The 17,010-nt window shown below is 48.3% G+C and overlaps 1 protein-coding gene across 3 annotated transcripts in view; it reads left to right on the top strand.

Moving 5' to 3' along the window:
- TAMM41 (TAM41 mitochondrial translocator assembly and maintenance homolog) overlaps positions 1-14,334 on the top strand; it is a 32,864-nt gene extending 18,530 nt beyond the window's left edge. For all 3 annotated transcript variants that reach the window (XM_037522993.2, XM_037523003.2, XM_037523011.2), the window contains 4 exons: positions 3,468-3,613; positions 4,863-5,028; positions 6,449-6,511; positions 11,865-14,334. In XM_037522993.2, coding sequence (XP_037378890.1) covers positions 3,468-3,613; positions 4,863-5,028; positions 6,449-6,511; positions 11,865-11,938 — 449 coding nt within the window. In that variant the 3' untranslated portion in view covers positions 11,939-14,334. The remainder of the gene's footprint in view (positions 1-3,467; positions 3,614-4,862; positions 5,029-6,448; positions 6,512-11,864) is intronic.
- The last annotated feature ends 2,676 nt before the right edge of the window (positions 14,335-17,010 follow it).

Genomic DNA, 17,010 nt, shown 5'->3' with positions numbered 1-17,010 from the left:
TGTTGATGGTTTCCTTTGATCTGCACCCAAATATTTGTTGAACTGAAATAACAGCAGCATTGCAGTTAGAGGAGAATGAGTTAGACATTAAAAACTCAGAACTTCCTCTCCTGTCTATCCCTGTTTCATACAAACATCATGACACCATAATATCTGCTGAACCTTTTACAAAGCATTCTCTGGTATCTTAGCTTTCAATCTACAAGCAACCTTGTGAGGTCAGAATGTTAATAGCCATTTTGCAGAGGAAACGGACTGAGAAAGTTTAAGTAACTTTACTCCAGACCCCATGGGACATTGCCAGATTTAAAAGCCAGGGCCTTCCCCCTGTACATGCAGCCCCTCAAATTCCTACATTTATAATCAGGTCCCTAAAAGTTGGTGGCATCCCTGAATCTCAGAGCAGGCCAGATGGTTTGCAAGCCTCTGAGTTTGTCTCATGTCAGAGTCAAAAGAGAAATTACCATTCTGGTTCTCCATTATGTAATGTAGTATCCAGCGAGTCTCTGGCTTGAGCAGCCAAGAGTTAAAACCACCAGTGGAGGCACAGAATAAAAGTCAGCAGTCAGTTTTTCTCAATCCCTGTGTTTTGTTGTAAACATATCTGGAGAGGTAAGAAAAATTGATTCTTATGATCAGATGCTGGTTCATGCTGTGCCCATGATTTTGTTCATTTTCTTCGGAGGAAACAGGTAATGAGCCTGCCTGCTTGCTGTTCCTGTGACTGAGCTAGTTCTGCTGCACAGCAGTTGGGGAAATTCAGTTCAGCAGCCATTTGTTGATGTGCCCAGCAGGGCGTGAAGAGCAGGGGATGCTGGGCTGCGTAAGCTCCCCCGTCCTCATTCCCAGAGAGTCCCTGGAGTCATCTAGGTCCTTTAATCGTGGCGTGCACTTGTTCTCTGGAGGATTCGGATTAATTTGCATTTACATTTTGGTAAAATGTATTGTCACTTGGTCAAAAAGTTACTATCTAATATATAAGAACTTTTTGTTTGTTGAATGTACAGAAAGAGAAGAAAGGACACAAATATTTAGAACATAGCAGTGATTACCAGCTACACTTTCTCTTTAAGCCAACCATGTTGATTCAGATTTTGAGAACATTTCATCCCCTACTAGAATCCATGTGTAGACTATAAATGACAGCAAAAGGATTTACACAATTGAAAGTGAAGCCAGCTGCCCCTCCATGCACATTTGCCAACTTACCATGTCTTTGCATCATGGGAATTTATTTTAAAATGTTAGAAGTAATATACCAATTTGATAGAAGTGAGGGGAAGAGGAAAATCACAGGATATAGGAAAACTAGTCAGTTAAAATGTCACTTACCCTGAGACTGAGGGCAGGTGGGCAAGTTACTGATGCACCTCCACCCCCTCATCTCCACCCCCTCATCTGTAAAACGGGGAGGAATTAACACCTTTATGAGATATTGCCAGGACCAAACTGGTAACAGATACAACCACACACATACACAAACCCACAATAAATGTGTAACTTATTAGAGCAAAAATAACCATTTTTATATATTCCCTTTTACGTATTCCCTTGTCTTTCCTGTTTTTTTCTTTCTTTTTAAAAAGTTGTTTTCTTGTACTTTTCTTAACTGAACGTCATTACATCCTCATTTCCCGTCTGACTATGTGTGGTCACTGTGATGTCTGGTGGTGGGCCTGCTTCCCGTTGGGCCTTGTGTACTGTCAGTTTGCGCAGTCGTCTGTTGCTGGACATCAGCAGCATCCACAGGACTTCAGGACTTACACTTCACTAAATTCTGTAGGCCCCTGCACGTTCACGTACTTCCTGGGAAAGCCTCGGCAGCTGCTTCCTCTCTGTGCCTGTGCTGCCTCGATGCTGAGTGGGGACAGAGAGCATCTACCAGGAGGGGAGCCCTGTGATCAGAGGTGGGGACGCAGCGAACCCCTGGCCAGCACTCAGGACCCATCTCCTCTTCCCTCTGGTGGAGCTTGCTTCCTTGGGCCAGCTCTCCAGAGAGGGGGTTTCTTCCTCACTGCTTCCCGGAAGACCTTAGCTCTTTACCATGTCACCAGTGTTATGTGAAAGGACCAATTTCTCTACACCCTGACTGGTCATCCCAAGTGTAACTTCCCCTTTGAGATAGTGAGACAGAGTTCCTCCGTATATGGGCAGTTTGTAATGACCAGGGCTCACTCACTGCCCTGAACCTCAGACCTCGTCTCACAAGGGCGGGAGGGGGCCCAGCTTTTTTCTAAAGCTTGCCAAACTGTGGCAAGCTGATCCTTTGAAACTGTTTTTTTCAAATTGCAGCACCAAATTGCAGCAAGTTGATCCTTTGAAACTTAAAAACCCAGTAGCGTATTTTATTCCTCACTGGAGTACATGCTGTTGGGTATCTTTTCTTCCCAACAAGCCAATGGTTTGCTGTAGAAAATCTGGGTGGCAGATAATTTCCATGATCGCTTCCCCCCTTCAGAGGAAAAAACTGACAAGGATGGCCACATGACCTAGTTTACCCAGGTTATATTTGTTTATAAACCAGTTTATTCTCGTTTAATTATCATCATACCCCCTTTACCCTCAAAGTGACCTAGTTTGGATATCAAATTATGTTGTCATGTCGTCCCAGGGAATTCCTCAGCAACTGGGGTCTCTGCCCCCCCTGTGCCACCTCACTCCTCCCCTGAGCAGCTTTCTGTCTGTCCCCCAAAGCTTTCAGCCACACTGCTCTCCCCAAGCTGCCCTGGGAGGCCCCCCACATGCACAAGCCCCTTCACAGTGTTAACCCAGTGTGCCTTCTCCCAGGTGTTCCCCAGTGATTGTGCTGATGATTGCCAATGCTTAGGCAGGGCACTTTAAATTTGTTTCAAAAGTTGCTCTTTGTCTTTCAGAATGATTTATTTTGCAACTTAATTCATCCCACAGGCAAACATGAATGTCCTCATTTCTCACCGCTTGCAATTTTAAAAATTCTATCTGCTTTCAAGTTCATCTTAAAGGTAATGCTCTTCTTGCCAGGATGTTTAATACTCGTACTCTTGCCCTTGTTAGGTACAATAAGATTATCTTCATAAAAACCCTCAGAAACCCTCCCATGAGCACACTAGGCAGGGCCCCACCGCTCTTGTTCCGTCTCCAGAAGGGACCACAGGCAGGTTCCACGCACAGGATGGACATTTGTGACATAGAAGCTTCCACACTGGAAAAAATGAAAACAGATTAGTGTCTCAGTGGAGACACCTTTGCACTTGGGGGGCTGTGTGTTACCCGGCACAGGGGCTTTCCAATGTCTCTGTCTCTTTCCCAAACAAGGGCCCGCTTTCCTTGAGTGACATGTTCCCGGTTTTCTCAAGAAGGGAAAAAAACATGTTTTAAACAAGGGTCCTGCCAGGTTGAACAAGCTCAGGACAGATGTGGGGCGGACGTTCATAGCTGAGATTGTGGGTTCTCAACAGTGTCTTTGTTACTCTGTTTGTTTTAACCAGGTGACTTTCGGATGGTGGTTGGAGAGGACAGGACCAAAGTGTCAAACATCGTGAAGCCCAACATTGCGCACTTCCGTGAGCTCTACAGTGCCATACTGCACGAGAACCCCCAGGTGGTGTATAAAGCCCAGCAAGGCAGACTGGAGGTGAGCTGCGCGTGGATGCGACTGGCAGGCACACCCGTGAGGCGCGGGCTGGGCTCCTGCCTGCACCCACAGGCCCTTGTGGCCCTACAGCGAGCCTACCACATGCATGCAAGAGTTACATCTCCGCTCTGCTGTAGTCTGTGGAGTGTGCAGTGGCATCCTGTTGGGGAACTGAAAAAACATGCATACCGCAGTTAAAGGTGGTGCAGAGACACAGAATGAACATGTGCTGGTGGGCAAAAGGCGATGCTGGTGGACTTAGTGGACCCACGGCTGCCACACACCTTCATCTTGTAAAACACAACAAAGCCAGCGCCATCTCTGAGAGCACAGTAAAATGAGGGTGCCTGTTTGTTGTTTCCGAGGCCAGGGCTTTCTTAAGGAGAAAAGTGAGGCAGTATGACTAGTGTGGTGCATTTATGTTGTAGAAAGTAAGCTTTGCATGTAAGTATATTCTTCCGTTTATTTGGAATAATGCTCACAGGTCACACAGGACACCAGCACGAAGGGGCTCCCGTGGGAGGGGGGTCTCTTGACCATGGAATCTTTCTTGCCATTTGAGTCTCATGGTTACCTTTGGATTCAGAGGCTTCCACGTCTACTGGATTCTTTCAAATATGTTTTATTTCTGTACTTGTCTTTCATCTTGATGTCTTTTAGAATAAGTTAGGAACAGAAACCCCTGGTGTATCATATACCTATTTAAGAAATAACAAGTTTTATTGATGCAGCTATTCATTCATCTTTTGAGGGCCTACCACATGCCAGGGGATTTAAGGTGAATACGGTTAGAATTTGTCATCAGCTTATTCTTTCAACTGACAGACTGCTGTGTGGTATGTAAAAGTCCTGAAGGCAGGACAGTTAGAGCCGCCCTCTGCCTGGCCATGCAATCCTGCTGTGTGAGTGGGGGGACTGGAGCGCAGGGCTGGCTGTGGCTTCTGCGAATATTCCAAGCAGCCTCGCTTCCTTTTGCTGCTGGATTGGAGACAGAAATTTAAAAACTGAGAGTCAGAAATTGATCCTTAAGGGGCATCTATTCTTTTCTTGTGTGGAAATGAGATGTTCTAAGAAGCAAATTGACTTTTCTTCAGGGACTTCGAGCCCCGAGTCCTTCGGCGTGCAGTGTCAGGGAGCAGCCACTTCAACTCGCTGCCTGCTCTGGGGCTGGGTTCACAGGCACAGGTGATTTGTAGAGTTCAGAGCACTTTCTGCACACACTTCCAAAGATGTTTTCTTTTCCCCTTAGATAGATAAAAGCCCAGAAGGACAGTTTACTCAGCTGATGTCGTTGCCCAGATCCTTACAGCAAGAGATCAATCATATTATGCACTCTCCTGGGAAAAACAGAGATGTGGAGGAAACTCTGTTGCAAGTCGCTCATGATCCTGAGTGTGGAGAGGTGGTGCGACTAGGTGAGTTGGTGACCTGGACGTCACCAGTGACATGGGAGAAGATGCTAGCGCTCTGGGGCGTCTCCACATCTCAACGTCCACTTACTTGGAGTGGAGTGTTGAGAAATACTGCTGTTTTCAGATTCTGGGCATGAAGTCACACTCGGGGAAGCGGTGTTTCTCTTGGTCCCAGGAGCATAACTTCTGGAAGTTATTTCAAAGAAGTGTCTGTTCTTCATGGTGGTCAAAGGCAGGTGGCAGGTGGAAAGAAAGGAAAAGCAGGTGGCCCTTTGGAGGATTTTATAGCCTCCAGAGACAGCTGTCCTAAAGTAGCACCGTCCTCACTGGCCCCACCTCAGGTGTCCTCTCTGACACGGACCCTGCCTGCACTTCATTTCCAGGCCTCCCTAACATTTGCCAGAAAATCGGACCCTTATCTTCAGGGAGCATTTCCACTGTGGTGGAAACGGTGATAGATGAACTCAGTCAGTAAAGAAATAATTATGAAATTAAAAATCACCACCTCCCTGAGGGTCCTGGGCTGTGGCCTTGTCCTGTGCATCTGCTGCTCCAGGACCCAGGCCGCTGGGGTCAGCTGCACTGGCTGGCTCTACATGCCCTGGCTTGCCCAGGGAACTGCCCCAGGGCATCGAGCAGTGTATCGGTCACCAGGTACCTGTGCTGAAGCTGAAAGTGGAGGCAAAGCATATATTGTTTTTCATTTTAACAGGGTCTTGGGCCCTGTGTGAGCCCTGCTGCCTTTCTGAAGGTTGTGATGGGCTGACCTGCGCTCCTCACTGAGAAATCCTCCTTGTGTGTTTTCAGAATGAAAACTCTTCTTTTTCCACATCTGCCTTAAGCCCACTGGAAGTTGTAACATGATTGTGAGGGTCACCTGGCCCAGCCCCTTTTGAAGTGAGGTGACCATGCCTGGAGGGCTGAGTCACTGGCCCGTGCTCATCACTCACATAACGGCAGTCCTCTCCCGGCCTTGGATCATGACACCTTTTTCGTTGTCACTCTGACAGCAGGACAGAGTTAGATTTGCTGGTTTTATTGAGTAACTGGAAAGAATATCTTGTTTCAGGGGCCTCCCCCGTGGCCCTGGTGGCAGCGGTTGAGCGCTGGGCTGCAAAGCTGCCCGCAGCCTCTGCAGTGCCGGTTCGATCCCTGGCTGCCAGCGAGGGTCCCACATGGTGGACAGACCTCTCCTGCCGCGCCCGCTGCTCCCCACAGCAGTGTACTTCGTCCGTCTGCTTGTTCTGCTCCCTGCTCTGGCTCTGGTGAATTCTCTCACCCTCCTGCGCTTCTGACTCTACCCAGTGCTTGTATAAATAAATAAATAAATAAATAAATCTTTTAAAAAAAAAAAAAACAAATACCTTGTTTCAGGCATTGAAAGTGTTCAGGTGACTAACATCCTGGTCGATTCTCCTCATAGGACTCACAGCGATCGTGAGACCATCAAGCGTGAGACAGAGCACCAAAGGCATTTTCACAGCTGGTAAGTGCTTCAGAGAACCCTGCTTGCTGCCTGTGGATTGAGTGGCCCGGCGCACTTGTCAGGTTCTGTGTCCTGAAGTTCCTTCTGAAATGTGGACCTGGGTGGTTGTGAGCTGGGACGTGCAGTAACGTACCTCCCAGGGCACAGCCCTGGAATTTGGCACCTGAGAAAGGCCACAGGAGGTGCTGTGGGAAGGCATCTGCCCCTCCAGGATTCCTGAATAACTCCCAAGTCCGGGTTTTCCCCTCTAATTTTTATATTTCCGATAGTGAAACGTGCATGTCATTGAGAAAACATCAGGACCTCACCCTTTCCCACCTCATGCCCTCCTCCGAGTCACTTCTCTTTGGCCGTTTCGTTTTCAGCTCCAGTTCTCTAATGGCACTCCCATCGCTGCATCCCTGCAGATGTAGCCATCCCCTGCTGACTCCACTGGAGCGGATTAGCGCTCTGCCCCTTCACCCACCCTCCCACGCCCCTCCTGGCCCCTGGTCCCCCCATGTGGGTTGTGGCTTTGGTCAAGTCGGTCTCCAGAGTGGACACTGTGTGATGTGTTCATGTGTTCCTTCCTTCCCCTGCCAAAGCCAGCTTTTTCTATGGATTGTCAGCACCTGTCTCCCCTGGGGGGTGGGGCTGGAGGGAGCCTCCGTCTTGTCTCTGTACCACATGTCTCTTGCTCTCATAGTACACGTGCTGATTTCCAGTAGTTTCCTGAGAAGGGGTGCATGGGAGCAAATTTGGTACCAGGTGTGCCTGAAAATGTCTTTAGTCTCCCCTCATACGTAGTGGAGACTGAGGCTGGACATAGATGAGAAACCATTTCTCCTGAGACTTGATATCGTTGCTGAGATGATCTTACGGCCAGGGTTGCTAAGTCCAAAATCATGCTAGTCTTAACCGTGTGTATGTTCTGTCTGGAAGCCCCTCCACTTTCCCTGGGCTCTGAGCTCTCTCAGTGATGTGACCTGTCCTTGTCTTTATCTGGGCATCCTCACCCTGGCAGTCCAGGAGCTCAGGCAATAAGAGTCTAAGGCATTTTTCTTCTTTCTTTACTTTCCTCCCTTGTTTTCTCTCTCCTCTCACTGGACTCCTTTTGTCCAGATTTTAGATGTCTGGATCTCTAAGAATGGTCCTTCAGTTTTCTTTTGCCTCCAACTTTTTTTTTATCTCCTCCTTTGACTCTCTTTGTCCTTTCATTTTACTTTCTTTTAAAACATGCTGCTCTTATTTTATAGACTTAATAAGCATTGAACACGTCTTTATGTCCCATATTGCTAAATTACCCTCCACAGTGCTTTCATCAGTTTATAGTCCCACGAGCAGAGTTCTCACTTGTTTCTCCCCATTATTTCCAGCACTTGGCATCATCAGATGATTGCCTTTTCTAGTTCAGTCTTTATGTGGCCAGCTAGGGTGCCATCCTTCCTGCCTGTAAGAAGTTCAGAATCCAGAAGGGTAGACAGCGCTGTAATAGAGACTTGCACTGCTGGGGCATGAATGGCACAGAGGTACCTGAAAAACAGGATGCTCCTCCAACCTGGCTGAGATTATAGGGAGCTGGCACAGCACCACTCTTAGCGTCTCACCCCAGAGGCCTAGACGCAGTGCTGAGGGTTTGGCCCCACAGACACCGTGTTGTCCTCCTGAATCTGAAGACACAGCCAGACACCCTAAGAGTCAGTAGCACATGGTGCTGTGTCTACTCAGCTAAAGGCCTTCTACCCGGGGGTGCGTGGCTTTGCATTTCCACTTAAGACAGATGCTTAGTCTGTGTTGCCGCTGGCCTGGGCTGCAAAAAGGAGGCACTTTGTTTGGATGGATGGTTTGGACCGTTCGTGTGTACTGTCCGTGGCGGCAGCTCCCTCGCGGCCGTCCTCGGCTGCGGCTGGATGCTCTGGGTTTTGCTATTTCGCTTCCTGTGCTGTAGGTATTATTATAATTATTGTTGGTTTTATTTAGTTGCAACAGTGGTGATGTTGTGGGTTTTTTCTTTTAATTCCTTTTTGTTTAGAAATATACACTGAGATATATATTTACAGAGGGAATGGCAGGCTGCCTGAGATTAGCAATAAATGTGGTGAGGGAAGTAAGCAGTGGAGCACAGCCGGGCCAGGAGTTAATATGTGGGTAAAGCTGGATGAAGTTACATGGGGACAATTCTTTCATAAATTTGAATTTTTTAAAATCTGTCATGATCTGCTCTTGTGATCCTTAACCTGAAATGACCCTTCATCTTCTTGCCACTTGCCAGCAGAGGGCAGTGGGTGGCACCCCTCAGACTACAGCCCTGGTGGAGGTGTCCTGGGCACACGATCCCAGGCGCTGCTGCTTGCCCTTCCTTGTCCAGATGCACACTGGGTGGTGGACGTCCTGAGGAGCATCTGCCACCTGTGATGAGGACACAGAAGTGGCCCAAGGGATGAGCCCTTTCCAGTTCTGTGTTCACTTCCTTCCGCTCTGGCTTCCTGATAGTCATGGGTGAGGAAGACCATGGCCCGGGCACCTTCACATTCAACTTGCCCAAGGTCCTTAGCATCAAGAAAGGAATTCAGAGTTGACTTGGAGGGCTGAGGGCAGCACTGCAGGGTTGCAGGAAGACTGAAGGCCATAGCCGCCAGATGGGGCGCGGTGGTGCCTGAGCTGGGTCCTTGCAGCACACATAGTGTCGGAGATGCAAGCCCTCTTTCAAAGGCACTAGCCAGGCTGGGTGATTGGGAAGTTATGCGAAATGAAAGAGTGTCAGAGTCACTCCTGGGTTTCTGGTTCAGGAAGCCATGCTTGTGGGAGGAGGACGAATTCAATTTTTTTAATCTTGCCACATTTTCCCCACCTGGCTTTTCCGGTCAGTCAAAAATAATTCAGGGCCAGAGGTCTGTTTACCTCTCGAGCTTCAAAAGCTTCAACTGAATTAACGAGACAGGTTTAGTCTTGTTCCTAAAAAGGGTTCTGGCCTCACTGATCTTTACCAGCCTTTCCTGGAACATGACAGACTGGCTTGATTAGCCTCTGCCTCTGGTTTCGCAGAACCAAAATTTTCTTCCACTCGTTGGCACCTACGTAGGTGTATTTAAAGACAAGCACTTGATAACATTAAACCTTTTTCTGGTGATGTACTTAGTTAAACCTTAAAGTTCTTAAAATAAGTTGCATTTTTATTCATAGATTAACTATAATTGGGGCTTCCTGCTTTTTTTCTTCTCAAGATCTGGAGTATGCACTTATGGGCAAGTTGACACCTCACACCCCTGCTCACAGCTCTGCTCACCTCATGTCCTGTCTGGACACAGGTCTCTGTCGGATATGTGTAATGATGAGGTTCTCCCCGGGGGCTGCCCCTGCGCTCCTCCCTGCTGTCGGGTGAGAGGAAGGGCTTCGTTTCTCTTTATCTCATCCACCCTTTGGTTTTGTCTTCTATGGTGAGCAGTGTGTTGTGACCTCCCAGCAAGGTGTTGTGTTCTCCACCTTTGCTGCAATTAGAATATTAAGGCAAAAGGACTCTAATCTGTTGGGTCTTCGCTTTGGCATCATGGCTGCCTGTTAAAACCCCACTGAAACCTCGGGTCTGTGCTGGGGTGGGAGACGCTGCTCATGAACCACCAGCCATTCTGGAGATGAGGAAATGGAGGCCCAAGAGGGTGTCTCAAAAAGTTGTGGCCTGCCTGAGACTCGAGCCTCGGAGCCTTGACTCCCACGCCAGTGCTCTTTCCCCCGATCCCTGCCCAGGCTGGCTGAGGCCCTCTGACTGCAGACCGGAGGAGACTGTTGCCATCAAGAGAGGTGCTATCCCCGAGCAGCAAAGGGTGGCTGTGAGATGTCATGTGCTTTGTGTGTGACCCTGAGTGCTTAAGGGCCCGGGGTCCTGGAGTAAGGTTTTTGAGGTTGAGCTGGGCCCTGGCAGGCTGGCACATCTCAACTGTGACTCAGTGCCCAAGGGGCTGCTGTGCTAACCTTATTGTCTGCAGCTCCCTGGGTGCTGCTGGGCTCTTGATTGGTTCTAGCTAGAATTTAAAAAGTGCCTTATGTAATAAGTTTCCAGTCTCAATGCTCCAGTGGGCGAGGTTTACCAGAGTGGTTGCTCCAGGGAGAAAATTAAAAGGGGTGGAGGCAGGGGAAGGACTCAGAGCCTCTTGACTCGGCTCTGCCAGTTTGCACGTTGTCAGGAGACAAGGCTGGCCGGAGTTTCTGGCGGTGTTTGCTAATGATTTAGCTGGTACCCAGGCTTTTACCTGCCACTGCCTGAGAGAGCCCCTTCACAGCTCCCAAGTGGACTGAGCAGCTCACCTGTCGTAGCACCAGGTATTTCAGGGTATTTCACCCAGACCCCAGTGCCTGCAGCCTCTGGAGCCGCTCCTGTTACCTGCTCTGCAGTGCTCGCCCCGGTGTACTGTGGGTACCTCTGTTCCCATTTCCTGGGAGCAGAGGCTAAAATTCAAACTAAATGACCTCATCCTCAGCACAGAGGAAGTCAAGCCCATAATACCATCTGCAGATAGCACCCTGTGAGATCTGACAGGCAAACAATATCCCGTTTGTTTCCCCATTTTACTTCTTTCCATGAGCCTCTCCAGTTCCGGGGGGTACTTGTGATTTAGTACCTGGTAAGCGCTTAAGATGAGGGTGCTTGGAGATCGATACCTGAATGAGGCACACGTGTTCCATCTTTTCAAGCCTGTTTTCTGAGCACCTACTGCGGGCTAGGTACTGTAGTAGATGATGGGGAGCAGGGTGAACAGAACAAGATCCTCAAGATCCTGTCCTCAAAGAGTTCTCCCAGTCTCGGCAGAGGGACCCTGAGTAGACAGACTAGCCCCACACATTGTGGGCAGCAGCGGTGCTGTAGACCCGGAGGAGCAACTTTGGACTGGCCCAGGCGTCTGAGGAGGGCGCCTGTCCAGGGCGGAGGGTGTGGGAAGCATCCACTCTAGGCAGGTTGGTGGCGTGGCCTGCGCTGCAGCAGCAGTGAGCTGGGGCTGGGACGCAGGCTTGGGGAGTGAGAAAGGGACCAGGGACACTCGCTTCAATATGGCCTGGTCTCTGTCCTTCCTTCCTCCTTTTTAAAAAAGCATTTCTAGACTCACAGACTGCTAACGTGCTCTCAACTCGGAAGCTTCAGTTCTGCCGCTGACCCTCACTGTCTCCACAGCCGGCTGCATCAGTCTTTCCCCCACATTGACCACGTGACCTTTAGCCTCTGGCTCCTGGGGTCTCTAGGCCCCAACAGTCAGATCAACTCACCCCTACTTTGCTCCAAAGACAGTGTCTGACCCAAAGGGTCAGAATCTCAGAGAAGCTCTGGCTGAGTGTCTATGCTGTCTGCCTCAATTTTCTTACCATCTCATCATTTCTCTTTTAGGCCTGAGAAAATCAGTGGTTTATAGTTCGCGAAAACTACTTAAAATGTGGAGAGGATGGCTGTGGAAAACATAGTAATTTTTCCTGCTTTTATATACAAGTGTGTCCATGAATAAAGTGACCCTTTTTGACAGAACAGCATTTGTTACTTTGGCCCATTGCTTCAATTTGAAGATGCCCTGGTTCGAAGAATACTTTATTTTTAAAATGTATTCGTCAGATGTCTGTCCAGATGGGACCCAGAGACCTTGGAGGACACATCAGAGGAGAAGAACCCCTCCTCACATACAGAACCACCCGGGCCCTGTTCTCACAGAGGTTAGCTGTGCCCTGCATTTCTTGGTCCAGCAGAGTCTAGACCAACTGTCAGTCGTCACCCACTGTGGACATGCAGCCCTGGGGCGGCTGCAGGGGAAGGGTTTTTCCCAGGGACAGCTCACACGTGTCCTGTCAGTGCTTTCCGGGATCCAGGCTTTTATGTTTCTCTTTGTTCTCCATGAAAGTATGCAGCACAGTGACATGGGGTGAGGAGCCTGGGGTAGACCGCTGGCCCAGGCTTTCCTTGTTGCAATGGTGAGTGGTGTAGCATAACAGGAACCCCACAATGCCTTCAACAAATCACCCGTTAGCTTGCATAACCCTGGAGTTCGCAGTGTGGTTGGTCTCTGAACTGGTTGGATTCAGCAGGTTGACAGAACCATCAAGGACCCAGGGTCTCCATCTTTTCTCTGTGCTCTTCACCAATTTGGCATCATACATACCAAGGCCGCTGCCCTCAGAGCCTGAGACCACTGGCACCAGCTTTGCGCTCCCCTTCCAGATTTGGGGAGACAGAGGTTTCCTGTCAGAAGTGCTCTTGGAGATCGTTCCCACAGCCTGCAGCAAGCCCCTGTCTGGTTTCAGTCAGTGGTAGCTGTTATTGTTGATATTATTTCCTTTGACATGTCTTGGAGAATCTTTTATTTACTGCCCTATAAAAATAACCAGTTGACTAAATAAAGAAATCTCCCTGATTTCTGGCCAGAATTCCTTGAAACGCTGTTTCAGAATTTACAATCGTCTCATGAAAAGCTTGATTCCCAGGGCGCTTCCCTACGAATAGAGAGCTGTGGCTTCTAAACATTTTCCTTAATTAGCCAAGTGACCTTGGAGAAGGCTTTGAATTTCTGACCAAAAGCTCATGATCCGGTCCCAGGTCATCTCTGCCACAAATCAGCCAGAAGGCATCGGGTGTCACTGATGGGGTGGACGGTGGGGTGGCTCACTGGGCTCCCAGAGGAGCAGGCTTCTTGGTGGGGGGGGCAAGAAAATGTGATCAAGACCACAAACAAAACAGCCCAACACATTGGCTGCCTCTGCCCACCGGCTTCCGTCAAGCTAGCACCGATGAAGCTGATACCCGACCCGAGAGCAGAGCTTCTTAGAACTCAAGACGTGGTCCTATAGCTCCCTAGGGGCTGAGGGGTCTCCATGGCCGTGTTAGCTCCAGCTGAATCATGGGTTCTCACTCTTGGAGGTACTTTGTGGCCAGTGAGCACTGCCTCCCAGGTCCCCCAAAGCTGGTGGTCACCTCAGCCACCAAAGCATCCTCAGTGACCAGTAAGAAGCTCGGGGCTGAATCGGTGATGCCCTGTTTGAGAAGATGTTCGCTGACCTGTGTGCTTCATGGAAGAACATTCCTGCGCTGGTCTTTCCTGCTCTGGTCTTACCCGGGGAAGGCCCACTCCCCTGATTCCATAGGCACAGGCCCACATCTTCAAAGCACTTCTCACTAGTGAAGGATTAGAAAGGATAGGGGAAGTAACATTTGCTGGAGGCCTGTAAACACGAGTTAGGTTATGAAAACTGCTTCATTTAATCCTTACCCTACAATGCAGAGATGATCTCCCTTCTCCCCTTTCTTGTTTCCTTAACCAGTGAAACTCAGGGATACAGAGGTTAAATGACTGGCCACAGCCGCCATAGCTAGTACAGCTGGGGTTTGAATTCGGTTCTCAGTCTGCTCATGCTTCAGTTTCACATTCGACATTGGGCCTTGATGCAAGCTGTGGGTAATTCTTTCCAGGTTTATGCAGATGATCTCTCATAATGAGTTTCAGCCATCACTGGCCATAGGGTTAGACCCCTGGTGTGCTTTCTTCAACACCATTTCTATTTCTGCTATCAAGTGCAGCGATAAAAAAAAAACTGCTTCCTAGAATGAACTACTTCTGCAGAGATGATGCGTGACATGTCAGCACTGATGGCAAACTCAGAGACTAAACCTCCTCACCTTTCAAACAGAATGAGGAGTAATCCCAGACAGGTGGTGACTTCCAAGATCACATATACTGTTGACAACCTGGACTAAAATCTGCATGTCTTGGCAGCTCTTCTGCCTGCCTGTATCTATGCAGGTGCCTCTCTTTTTTTCTCCTTTTCCTAATAAAACTGTCCTTTTAAAATGTTAAATAAATAAATAAATGATGAAACCTGCATCTCTTGCATCCTACTTAATTACCCTTTCTCTTCAGCCAGCTGGGTAGGTAACCCAGCATAGGAATAAATTTTAACAGTGCCTAGGGCTTCAGTAACATTTATGAAACCAGGAAGGACAAATGCTCTGGACTTGGTATTCTGCCTGGTGGCGCAAGGGATTAAGCGTCAGCCCTATGAAGCAATCTGTATCTACTGCAGCGTGAGTTCGATCCCCGGCCAGGGAGGTGACCCACATGGCGCAGCAGACCTCTCCTGACTCACCCACTGCTCCCCTCAGCAGTATATTTCAGTCAATCTGCCTGTTCTGTTCCCCACCCTGTCTCTGGTGAATCCTCTCCCCCCAACACACACACCTCTGGCCTGCACCCCAGTTCTTGTATGCATATTAAAAAAAAAATTACAGAACACCTACCTCACCTAAATGTAACACCCAGCTGTCGACTTGAGTTTCATTGTCCTCGACCCCTTCTGATATAACTAACCTATTGTAATAATTGGGCTAAGAAGTCATTCCCTGGAACTCCAGGTTACAATGGGTGATGTTGAGCACATTAGAGGTTGAGACAAGTGAAAATGTAGGAAAAGTCTAAAGGCTATTCGCAGAATTTCATTCAACCGGTGTGAACTCAATATCTCCCAAGAATAACATGTTGCTAAGCAACATTGAGTCAGGATGTGCCAAGAGGACTGTACTTGTCACCCTGCCTGCAGTGAGCTTATAAAGTTGGGAGGACAAATTTACCCTCATGTGATACAAGATGAGAAGTAATCAGTATCAGAGAGAGAGAAGTTCATTCATTGATTTAGTCATTTAATAAGCATTTGATAAATGCTTACAGTATGCCAGGAACAGGAGCACCAGTAAGGAGCAAGACCTTGTCCCAACTCCAAGGATCTTACAATGCAGAAAAGTAGTCAGGTAAGTAAATTTGGAATTACAATTCTCACAAATGCTCAATTATAGGGGTAGTTGTACAGTGTTATAAAAGTAATGACAAATATTGGTTGAGCCATTATGGTGTGTCAGGCACTATTCTAAGTACTTTCTATACCTACTCATTTAATCCCAACCACAGCTTTATGAAATAGCTTTATGAAATAGTCCCTATTCTATGCCTAAGGAAACGGGCACAGAGCAACAATACCTCTTACACAATTTTACAGCTGGTAGATGACAGCCAGGACCCAAAACTGGGCTGTCAGGTTGGAGAGCCTGCCCTCTTCACCTCTTAGCTAAACTGTCTTTCCGTGACGTAGTACCTGCCCAGTCTGGAAGGAAACAGCAAGTAGATGTCCAGCTTGTTACTTTAAGAACAAGTGGGAGTTAACCAGAGAAGAGTATCTCAGACATATGGAAGAACTTGTTGAAAAGCCCTGAATAAATAGACCACAAAGTAAAATTAGCTCAAGATGAATAAAATACCAGGCTGATGTTGTACAGAAGTGAGGGTGGAAAAATGACTAAGCTGGATAATGAATGGTCTTATAAGGTCCATTAGTGTATTAAGCATTATCCCCACAGCAATGGGGAGCCAATGACGGGTTTTGAGCTGGAGAGTGGCAAAACCAGATTTGCATTTTATACAGTCATCATGGCTGCAACATGGAGAATGGATTAGGAGGGCGAGACTGATCATCCAGTTGAGAGGTCTAGAGCAGAACCATTGAGAATGGACCGAAACGGACATACGGAAGCGGTTTAGTACAACTGGGAGGCTGGAGAAGGTGGTCTCAGGATTCTGGCTGAGGCAGCAGAGAGAATGGCGTCCTGTTTCTGCAGTTGGAGAATCTGGAGAAGGAGCAGATTTTCGGGTAGCATAAGGATGGTGACACATTCAAGTCTGGACTTGGCTGAGTTTGGGATGTCTGTGGGGGATGTTCAGTAGACAGTAGGCTACACAGGTCTGGAGCTGGAAATGTAACTGTAGGAAGAGTTGGAAGGTAGTAAGTGGCGTTAAAGATGCCATCTAACTAGACAAGATTGCTCCAGGGACTCTGCTAAGCATGAAGAGAAGAGAGCCAAGGTCAGGGCTGTGGATCCCAATGTGGAAGCATCAGCCATGATGGAGAGGTCAGAGGAAAACCTGGAGAACTGGGTGTCCAGGCATGTAGGGGGATGGCAAGGAAGCATTGTGTTCATGTTCCCCGAATAATTGATTTTCCCCTCCCTCGGGTGCCCCATTCTGTGGGAGATTTTCTTACCCCCATGGAATTCAGGTTCAGCCTTGTGACTTGTTTTGGTGAATAATATAAGGATGGGAGGGACATGAGCAGAAACTTTAAGAGCCAGCCCAGAGCTTACCATTCCCATTTTCCTTCTGACACGCAACTGACAATGTTCTAGAGAGAACAGAGTCGACCACCAGTCTGGCTCCCCAAGAGAGGACCCACAGAGCATAGTCACAGCTGACCCACAGTGCACACTCAGCGTGAGTGGGGAGCCAACATGTCTCAACCGTTTGAAATGTTTGCGTGCCAAAATGGTAATATCTGGGCTCCATTGGCTAACTATGTTGTTCATGCTAATCTGAGCACCAAGTTCACCTGTTTCTTTTTACTCCTAGACAGTTTTAAAAAACGTGTGGCTCCTGTCCTATCTCCTTGGCCACATGTCACGGGCATTTCAGACAGTCCACATACTAGTGTCTTTTTGAAGTGGGACAAGGCTA

This window comes from Talpa occidentalis, unplaced genomic scaffold, assembly GCF_014898055.3.
Source record: "Talpa occidentalis isolate TD23 unplaced genomic scaffold, MPIMG_talOcc4v2.1 talOcc4.10, whole genome shotgun sequence".
Classification (NCBI taxonomy): Eukaryota; Metazoa; Chordata; class Mammalia; order Eulipotyphla; family Talpidae; genus Talpa; species Talpa occidentalis.
Note: the sequence above shows the minus strand (reverse complement) of the source record. Positions and strands in the feature narration are given on the sequence as shown.